At 47.7% G+C, this 10,054-nt stretch overlaps 2 protein-coding genes across 4 annotated transcripts in view; both read left to right on the plus strand.

Moving 5' to 3' along the window:
- GNPAT (glyceronephosphate O-acyltransferase) overlaps nt 1–3,464 on the plus strand; it is a 23,667-nt gene extending 20,203 nt beyond the window's left edge. For all 3 annotated transcript variants that reach the window (XM_075089538.1, XM_075089540.1, XM_075089541.1), the window contains exons 13-16: nt 229–328; nt 420–513; nt 2,628–2,689; nt 2,989–3,464. In XM_075089538.1, coding sequence (XP_074945639.1) covers nt 229–328; nt 420–513; nt 2,628–2,689; nt 2,989–3,032 — 300 coding nt within the window. In that variant the 3' untranslated portion in view covers nt 3,033–3,464. The remainder of the gene's footprint in view (nt 1–228; nt 329–419; nt 514–2,627; nt 2,690–2,988) is intronic.
- A 352-nt stretch (nt 3,465–3,816) lies between these two features.
- Nucleotides 3,817–9,528, plus strand: PDCD2 (programmed cell death 2). Its single transcript, XM_075089542.1, has 6 exons — nt 3,817–4,141; nt 4,225–4,476; nt 5,795–5,980; nt 7,025–7,140; nt 8,350–8,466; nt 9,129–9,528. Exons 1-6 carry the CDS (start codon nt 3,844–3,846, stop codon nt 9,324–9,326), a joined length of 1,167 nt encoding a protein of 388 aa, XP_074945643.1. The 5' UTR covers nt 3,817–3,843; the 3' UTR covers nt 9,327–9,528.
- The last annotated feature ends 526 nt before the right edge of the window (nt 9,529–10,054 follow it).

The raw sequence follows: 10,054 nt of genomic DNA on the forward strand, positions 1-10,054 counted from the left end.
ATGTCTACGGTAACTATCATAGTAATAATTAATCTTATTTTAATATTAGGATTCTCATGCCTGTTAAAGAGTAATAAAAATTTCAGGTGCTCTATGTAATGATACCTTTTGAGTTCCTCTCCTACGCTTGTCAAGAGAGTAACAGTATTACTTATGAGGACACGTCTGTAATTCATAACACGCTGACAGTGAAAAGGAAAGATGTGCTAATTTCTTTTTAAATGTTAGTTAATTTTCAGATACCTCTCAAAGGAAGCAAAAGAAGCCTTTACCGAGAAGCAGTTTATACCTGGAGTCCGCAACTTTGTTTTCCAACTTCTTGAGAAGGGTGCGTACCGCCGTTATGCAATATGATTTTACAAGCGTAGCCTGTTAATGGCTGGTAACAAAACTTAATTGTGTTTCTGCTTTCTCTGTAGGGAATACGCAGTGTTATGAAGCGCTGTCTTCCGACATGCAGAAAAACGCCTTAGCAGCTCTTGTGCAACTGGGTGCAGTGAAGAAGAAGAAAATGTAAGCAAGATTGGCATTGTGGTGTGTAGAGGACAGTGTGTGGTCTTACTGGCGATTCTTAAAGACTGAGCTGGTAGTATGAAGCAGAAGAGCAGAACCCTGGCTGCCTGAGCACCAGGCAACTGAAGGGTGATTGGATTTACCCGAATTCTGGTGAAGACCCTGGTAGTTCCTTTTCTGCGCACATTGTAGAAGCAGAGCGGCACGCCCTTGTAGTGAGAACACTCCTTGGGACCCAGCAACAAAATTCATTAACTCACTAGCGGGCTTCTTCATCTTACATATTTGATCTTTATCAAGGATCTGGACAAGGGGATCAAGTACACCCTCAGTAACTTTGCAGATGACACCAAGTTGGGCGAGAGTGTCGTTTTGCTCGAGGGTAGGAAGGCTCTGCAGAGAGACCTGGACAGGCTGGATTGATGGGCCGAGGCCAATTGTGTGAGGTTTAACAAGGCCAAGTGCCGGGTCCTGCCCTTGGGTCACACCAACCCCAGGCAGCGCTGCAGGCCTGGGGCAGAGGGGCTGGGAAGTGCCCGGCGGAGAAGGCCCTGGGGGTGCTGGCTGACAGCCGGCTGGGCATGAGCCAGCAGTGCCCAGGTGGCCAAGGAGGCCACCAGCCCCCGGGCTTGTGTCAGCCCTGGTGTGGCCAGCAGGAGCCGGGCAGGGCTGGGGCCCCTGTGCTCGGCCCTGGGGAGGCCCCACCTCGAGTGCTGGGCTCAGGTTTGGGCCCCTCGGGACAAGGAGGCCCTTGAGGGGCTGGAGCGTGTCCAGAGAAGGGCAGCGGGGCTGGGGCAGGGTCTGGAGCACAAGTGTGCTGGGGGGCGGCTGAGGGGGCTGGGGGGGTTTAGCCTGGAGAAGAGGGGGCTGAGGGGAGCCCTTCTCGCTCTCTGCAGCTGCCTGAAAGGGGCTGGAGTGAGGGGGGGGCTGGTCTCTGCTCCCAGGTCATTAGTGACAGGACGAGAGGAAACGGCCTCGAGCTGCATCAGGGGAGGTTTAGATTGGATATTAGGAAAGATTTCTTCACTGCAAGAGTGGTCAGGCATTGGCACAGGCTGCCCAGAGAGGTGGGGGGGTCACCATCCCATGAGGTGTTCAAAAACATATAGATGCGGCACTTCAGGGTATGTTTAGAGCCATAAGGTTGTTGGGTTGATGGTTGGACTTGATGGTCTTAGAATCATTAAGGTTGGAAAAGACCTCTATGATTCCTCTGACTCCCTTTACCTTTTGGTTTTCAGAGTTTTGCCCAATGCGTTGATAAGCAAAGAGAACAGTCCTGCTTATTTTTAATAGAGGAGTTACTCTGTGGGTAACAATAAGCCTCATCAGGCAATGTAAGCAATAATTAGGAATACTACTAATTTTGGGGGGATTCAGCACTGACATCTCAAATCAATTTAACTGAAAGCTTAGTCAAGGGCTTTTCACACGGTTCATGGTTTATAGACCTAAGTTTAAAAACCAGCTGTTGTTATACAAAACTATTGTGACATGTATTTCCTGTTAACAAATTAATTTGTGTTGTGGTGCTTCTTACTGTACTTAAAAGTATAACTCTGGAAGTCCCTGATACAACAAGTCCCCATATTGTCTTGAGTACTTCACAGAACGTAGCTGGCAGCCGATGACCCTGAGCTATTTTCGTATGCCTCTGTTCAGGAAATAAATTGGTTAAGGCTTATAGTGCCCTTGGAGAGTGCACCTGTGCTAAACTGATGTTTATAGCTAAATTCCCCCTTCAAATAGAAGGAATAAATCCATTTTGTGCAACAGAAATTGACATCAGCTGAAGATGTGGTTCAGTGTGAGATATGGTTGTGGAAATTATATGACTGAAAACAAACAAATGTTCTCTTCCTGTGGTTGTCCCTAATAAAATTGAAAGGAAGAGAGAGACATGGGGACTGTGAACAGGAGGAGGGATAAAGAAACCGTTACCATCCTTGAGTACAATCTGCTCAGAAATCTGCCATGTCCTTAAAATGAATATGAGTGCTGGTAGAATGAAAAATATGATGTAATTAGGAAAATGTTCAATTCAGTTTATTTGTATAGAAATGACTGGAATAAGAAATTCATTGAAGAAACAGGGTTTTTTCTTTTAACTGTAGGTCCAATGGATTAACTTACAATGTAAATCAAGAGGCTGTTAATAAAATCTTGGACATGTTTGGTAAGTGTTCTCCAATATAAAGAGAGCTTCTCAAGTTACAGATCACTTTGGACAGGCACATACGTTAGATGTAGAGTTTTTTCCCTGCTAATTCCTTAGATTTATCTGTATAAAAATCCTAATGATATTTTTCTTACGTTACTTTTTCTGATGTCTTTTACTGCAGCTTTGAATCTCCCTTCTTTATTTGAAATACCGTGTAACCCAATGACCAAGGAAAATAAAGCAAAAAGTAGTTTAATGGAGTGGTATTTACAGCATTTTGATGATGTTTACTTTTTTTTTTCCCCCCTTGTTAGATGCTAGGATACCTGTACAGAAGCCTGTGGCTGCACGACTCTGAGTGCTTCCTGATGGTGTAACTGGATGTCAGTGCTTGCTGAGAGCACTGACCACCGCCTGGCCAGAGCAGGGATGGAAGAAGGCGAGGTTCCCCTCTTGCTCAGCCAGCCTGGGGCCGTGGGGGCTGAGAGCTGTTCTTCAGCCGGGGCAGCTTGCCATTACTGCTTAGAAACTGTTGCTGCCGAGGGTTAGAGTTGTATTTGTATCTTCTCTGTGTTTTGTTTGTTTTTTTTCTTTTGAAACAGATTAAACATGGTTTTGGTTATTCTTTTTTTTGGGTAAATATTTAAAGAGACGTGCACAGTAATGGCTACTTAAGTACATTTTTCTATGCTTGTAACAAGGAATGTGATTGTTTTCAAATACTTCATGGCTGTGAAAATGTAACAGGGAATTAAAGTACTTGCTATTAAAATTAATATTTAGAAAAATACGTTGCTGGCTGGCTAAATGTACGGTAAGGCCGTTATGAACAAAGACCACACCTCTAATCTTGGACAATAACCAGAAATGCTAACTGAGTTGGGGTTTGTGGTGGTGGTGTTTTTTTTTTAAAGGCAACTTGGCATTACTTTAATTACTTAATGAACGTTACATTTAAAGGCTGAATTAAAGCAGCGTCGCTAACGTGTCTGTCATCTCTCCCCCCCCTCGCTGACTGCCGCCTCTGTTCCCGCCCTCGCACAACCCGAGGGGCGGGCGCGAGGCGGCCGTTGGCCGTTGGGGGCCGGGCGCGTGGCGGCCGTTGGGGGCGGTGGCTGAGGGGGCCGGGCGCGAGACGAGGCCCGCCCCGCTCCCTTTCCGGCGGCAGCATGGCGGCCGGCGTGGAGCTGGGTTTCGCGGCGGCGGCGGGGCCGGGCGAGGCCTGGCGGCTGCGCAGCCCCTACTTCCCCAGCAAGGTCGGCGGGCGGCCGGCGTGGCTGGGGGAGGCCGGGCTGCCGGGTCCCGCCGCCCTGCGCTGCGGCCGCTGCCAGCAGCCCTGCGCCTTCCTGCTCCAGCTGTACGCGCCGCTGCCCGGCCGCCCCGACGCCTTCCACCGCACCCTCTTCGTCTTCGCCTGCCGCCGCGCCGCCTGCTACCGTCTACCGGGCCCGCGGGGGCCGCTCTGCGGTGAGGCGGGGGGCGGCGGCCACGGTAGGGGGAGAGGGCCGCCGCCCGTCGCCCCGCTGACCGCCGGCTCTCCTCCCCCGCAGTGTTCCGGAACCAGCTGCCGCGGCGGAACGGCACCTACCCCGAGGAGCCGCCCCCCGAGGAGCCGCCGCCGGGCGCTGCCGCCGCGCCCCCCCGCCGGCTGGGCGGCGGCGCCGCTCTCTGCCGCGTCTGCGGCTGCCTGGGGCCCCGCGCCTGCGGGCGCTGCCGCCGCGCCGCCTACTGCGGCCCCGAGCACCAGGCGCTGGACTGGCGGTGGGGACACCGGCGGGCCTGCGGGCAGCACGCCGGCGGAGGTGCGGGGCCGCGGGTGGGGCGGCCGCTGCCGGGGTGCCGCTGGCGCCGGCGCTTGCGAGCCGTGGGGTCACACGCTCTGACGGCCGCTGCTCGCCGGGAAGCGTTGCTGTTGCAAAGCCCGCGGTCCCTTCAGCGTGCCGGGCTCACTTGCTGGTGGGGCGAGGGCCTGCAGGGGAGAGAAAAAAGGGCATGGCTTTGGTGGTGTTTTGTGACTTGCAAGGGAACCGTCAGCAATTTTCTCAGGCGCTTTTGTTTCTCCTAGATGTTTACTTAATCTGACATAAGAATGTGGGATCTTTGTTCTTCCTGGAAGGCTAATAAATTTAAGGCCTGCCTTTGGTCTCTTTCAAAGACCTCTTGCTGTCCGCCTTACGTCACAAAAAGCTGAAAGGATGTAGAGCAGTTTTTTCCTTTTGCAGGTTACTTTTAAGATGGCTTAGTCATAAATTGTAGAAGGATATACCAAGGCGTTGCAGCCACAGGGTATTGCGGAGGTCAGTAGATGAAAAGAGTAGTTTCCACGAGTGTCCTATTTTAGAGACCCTTTTCTTAAACCATCCTCTCTCCTGCTGTCTTATTCATACGCTTGTTTGCTGGTTGTTAAAAGGACAAGTACAGAGCATTTAAAGTTAGTCTTTTTTTTAGCCTTCAGAAGTATCACATTATTAACGGCGCAATGGAGCGTGGTGTGTGGGAGGTATCTCCCATCGCACGGTGTGGGATGCTAGTCCTAAAGACTTCGATTGTAGGAAGTGGAAATAAGCAGAACGTTAAAAGTTGATTTGTGCAAATCCAGTTATGGGTCAGATGTTTGAAACATTTAATTGAAGGAGCAAAAACCTGAAATGTACCAGCACGTAGTCAGTGCCGTCACTACAGAGGGTGTTACTGGATGCGCTTGTGGAAACTTTGCCTACTCACAGTATGCAAAGTAAAAATAATAAAAACCTGTATGGCCTCAGGGCACCTGATGCACGCGTGACTTGTGTGTGTGCACTAGTCAGAATGAGATCGCACCGAGCGGTCGGACTGCAGGTTTGGGTTTTTAAAATGCAGCTGCCGGTGCTGTTTAGTCTGTCTTCTGTGTCTCAGATTTTAAAAGATTCAAAGCAACGCATCACCTGTCGTAGTTTTCTACCGTGCTTAATATTAAGTCTTCCTTATCCCTAAATCAGGTCTAGCAGGGATGTAAATCACTCTTGCTCATGTGATGCTTGTGCTGTATTTTTGGTACATAGTTTGCTGTGTAGCTTTTGGGGGGAAGGACGCGCAACGTGAGATGACGTTGTGAAGTGGTACCTATTTTCTGTTTTGTAGATGACTCAGTGGATGCAATTCCGGAGCATAATGAGTTCCTTTTTCCAGAATATGAAATTTTGATAGAACCTGAGGAACCAGAATTTCCTGCTGACAGCAGTGTAGATCCCAGTGATGAACAAGGAGCTGTAGATACATCAAAGGACCCGAAAGAACCGGAGGAACTTGGAGCTACGGGCAGTGCAGGTAAGAAATAAGATGCTGTCTGTAGTTCTTCCTAATGAAGCTGGTGTTACATCTTTAAAATATAATACTGTGATTTTCAAGTGTTCATTGTTAACTCCTGGTGACAAAAGGCTGAATCTACAGTCATTTGTGATGCAAGTTTTCTGTATACATCCCATATTATAAGTTGCTTTTAGGGAAGAGAGTTACTAAGCCCCAGCCCCAGGAGCTGTTGGGGTGGCTGTTGCTGCAGCAAAGCTGCGAGTAGCTGGGAGTTACGCTGTGTGCCCGTGAGCTTCCACAGGTGAGGAGCAACCAAGTGAGAAAAACAGGGCCCTGAGCACCTGCTGCTGGACACTGTTGGAGTCAGGAGACGGGGTTAGATGGCCTCCCCTTGACTTGGTTCAATTTGTCTTAATTTACGGAAAATATGTAACAAATCTGTCTGTGATGATAGAAAACTGTTCTGGGGCTAATTTGATTGACCTTGAATTAAGCAGTCCAAGTGCAGGCACCTCTTCCCTGCCAGCTTCGCGATGCGTTTGCAGCTCACCACACCAGCTTTGCACACACCTGGGTTGGGGAGCTTGTGGTGTTTGTGACAGGGGAAGGCCGCTGGCCTCCCAGCTCTCCCTTGCTGTGGTCTAAAGGTGTCTCGAGGCTGCTGGGTTGATGTGAACGCGGGAGTGTAACAGATAAACTCTTCAGTGCTAGAAACTGAAGTCTGGCATGTGTACGTGCATGGCACGGGTGGCCTTTTCCAGATGTCACGTTCTGAAGGTTCAGCAACCTTGGTGATCCCCGCTGGGAGCCATAAACTGTGGTAGATTGACTCCTTCCCTTTCCAGCGTTCTACTACTGACATCTGTGTTTAAAATGCAAATAAAACTAGTAAATGGATCTGTGTGTGGCTGAATTGTAATATATCACAAAAAGAAGTAGTCTTGGTGATTTATCCTGCAAATGGTTCTTGAGAGCAAAATGCACTTACAGGTACAATATTGGTTTTAACTTTTGGCTATCTTGTATTAGCCTTTAACCTTTGGGGTTTTTTTTTCTTGTTAGGTGAAGCATTTCAGTCCTTGGATGAAGAGACATTGGAAGCAATGGCAAAACATGAGACCAAAGAAGACAAGATCTTCCAAATGTTTAAAGAGCGAATAGCTGCTGAACCAGAGCAGGTCAGAAGATGGGGCAGCCATAGAACTTGGAGGTTCTGGCACAGCTGCACCTGCAAAATGGTTCACTGCCTTTCATGCCTGCGGTTAGAAATGGCAATGAGGATGCCCCCTCATCCTGTACACACCCCAACCATATGCCCCAGTCTTCCTTATGTGCAGAACTTGATTCATGCTGGAGTAAGAATTTAGCACCTGCTCGTCTATCTCGGACAGAAATTGGTCAGGATGAGGAGGCGGGGAGGCCCTGCCGCGCTGTGAAGTGCTTCTAACCAGAGGAGGTGGTGAACCATCGCTCTGCTCCCCACCTTTGCCCTGTTGGCTTTCCTCCTCGGCAGAAGCAAAACTTGAGAGGGGAGCTCTGTCAGTCACCAGCTGCATGGGGCAGGGGTTGGTTGGGCTTTTTTTAAGGTTGAAGAAATTAGTGATGGCTTTAAAATTTCACCTGTGTACACCAGAGATCTCCCCCATGCTATCTCCTGCTAACACAAGAGGCTGAAAAAAGCCACATTGTCAAACAAAAACAGTTCCTGATTCCAGCCAAAGGAAACACAGGCCTAAATCCGTGAAGGTGGTGGAGGAAGAAGAAATCCTCTCCATGTTTTACCTCGTGGCTGAGGGGTGAGGGTATATATCCAGAAAGCAGGAGATGTAGACTCTGTTCCCTCCTCTGGGGTAGGTGCATCACCTCCCTCTCTGACCATCCCCATGCTGACTGATCTGCATAAGGGTCCTCTTGCTCATAATGCCGGCTTTGCTGTGTAAGTAGATAGTAACAGCAATAGAGGATATCAGTGTCTGAAAATGCCTCCTCCTTGGGCATTAGGACACTCCCCTTGCCTTTGGACGCAGAGCTGCAAATGGAAGGGAAGGAGCTGGGTTGCATTCCTGGCTTTTCTATACACTTGTATCTGCTCTTCCTCCATCCTAAGGCTGTAAAATGCCTGATCTAGCATTTCTGGGTCCCTTAATTACAGAAACCAAATCTTTGCAATTTATCCCTGGATCATTGAAAAAGGTGCTAAGAAAACTTAAATAAAGAACCTCTCTTATTTAGAGTACTGCATTTGCGACTGACAGACATCGCCATGGGTATTACTTAAAGAAACCGTTCTTTTTCTGCACCATCTTACCACTCTATGTCAGTAAATACCAATTTTATACCAAGATGAAAAGACAGTCTTGAGAACTTAAACTTCCGCTCTATTTCAGATTATTAGATACTGCAGAGGAGGAGAAGGCCCAATCTGGGTATCAGGTGAAAATATTCCTGAAGAAAAGGATATCCCAAATTGCTCATGTGGTGCCAAAAGGATTTTTGAATTCCAGGTACGTAAATTCATTTAAAGATAATATAGGTAATGTCGTTCAGACTTAACAGGCTTGAATTGCGTAGGTGTTGGTTTGTAATTAGAGTGAGGTAGTTCAAGTTGTTACAAAGTGACTATGCTAAAGTGTAGAGCACTCTTACACTGTTATATAACTGCTTTTTCCTACAGACTTTCACATACAGAAGGTAGGTTCCCAGCTGATATTTTGCACCATCCATAAAATGATGCATTTGTGAATATGGAACCATCTCTTAAGTATTGTATGTGTTTTTAAAAAAAAAGCCTTTATGCTGTGAATTGGCAATTCCCATTGGAAGCATTCAGATGTAGAATTTTGGATGCTAGAAGCATGTGTACAGTGAATACACTTAACGTCATGCAAAGATGCATAGTTATGAAGGTAACTTCAGATTGCAGGAGGCAACGCTTAGTCAAATAAAACTTCTGTAGACAGAACAAGTAGGGCCACGCCTTTCATTCCCTGTGCATCTACTCCACTGTTCTGGGAATTCCAGATGTATTTTATCTGCGCTGATGAGTTACTGGCTTTGACTGGGATTTTGGTGTAAGAGAAGATGAAAGCAGGACCCTTCTTTGGGAAGAGACACGGAGAGGGTAGTGAGTGGCGGCCTGCCTCTAAACCCTTGTTTCTCCTTGAAGATTATGCCACAGCTCCTGAACCACCTTCAGGTTGACAGCCTTGGAGAGAGCATTGACTGGGGAACGCTGGTGGCGTACACTTGTGCGGACAGCTGCGGTGAGGGGAGTGAATACCGGGAAGAGTTCATATGGAAACAAGACTTCTCTGCAGGCTCTATTGAACTTCCATCAAGTTACTACGCGGAGTCATCTAAATAGAACACCTGCCTTGTTTCAGTGCATCTCTGCATGTTGCAAACAGGTAATTGAAGGCACCGATACCTGTGTGCCTTCTAACAGTGATAGAACTACTGGAAGTGCTCCACAGGGGCTTTTACTTCAACCTGGTAATGAAGCCAGATGCATTTGCTCAGTGAATTTCATTCTAGATATTTAAATAAAGATGAAATATTTTTTTCGATTGGTGAAAGTACCTTCTGTTGGTGACTGAACTGTCAGGATTTTCTTTGTGCTACTCACAAATTAACATTAATTCACTGAGAAAAGCAGGCTGCTGTAAGACCACTTGAGTGCTTGAGCTCAGGAGGCGTACAGAAGTCATAGCTAAGGCAAAGCTGTGTAGCCTTTCACTGTGGAATTGAAATCTGCTTCTCTTTCTCAAAACGCACACTGACGCTAACTTGGCATTTGTTACGTATTCTGACTGAGTCCTTATTCAAGATAAAATGCACAAAAATTGTTTTATCTAACTTAAAACTATTAACTGAGTTAAACTATTTCTGCATGGAACTATCTGGTGCAGAAGCAGCTTAAACAGAGCCAGCCATACCAGAATTCATGTTTGTTTTGTTACTCGCTGCCTGGAGCAGCAGATTTTCAAGCTGAATTGTACCTCAACTCTGCCAACTTTGGTGAAGTTGAAAAAATAAATCCCCTCTGCAGGGATTCTTCTGCTGTTTGGCTGCCATATAGCTGAGGCAAGAGAA

Source organism: Phalacrocorax aristotelis, chromosome 3 (genome assembly GCF_949628215.1).
Source record: "Phalacrocorax aristotelis chromosome 3, bGulAri2.1, whole genome shotgun sequence".
Taxonomy (NCBI): domain Eukaryota; kingdom Metazoa; phylum Chordata; class Aves; order Suliformes; family Phalacrocoracidae; genus Phalacrocorax; species Phalacrocorax aristotelis.

Excerpts from the sequence above, each read along its gene's own strand:
- PDCD2 (XM_075089542.1), top strand. The coding sequence starts at position 3,844 with ATGGCGGCCGGCGTGGAGCTGGGTTTCGCGGCGGCGGCGGGGCCGGGC. Across the intron at positions 4,477-5,794 it reads CGGGCAGCACGCCGGCGGAG|ATGACTCAGTGGATGCAATT; the intron begins GTGCGGGGCCGC and ends TCTGTTTTGTAG. Across the intron at positions 7,141-8,349 it reads TAGCTGCTGAACCAGAGCAG|ATTATTAGATACTGCAGAGG; the intron begins GTCAGAAGATGG and ends GCTCTATTTCAG.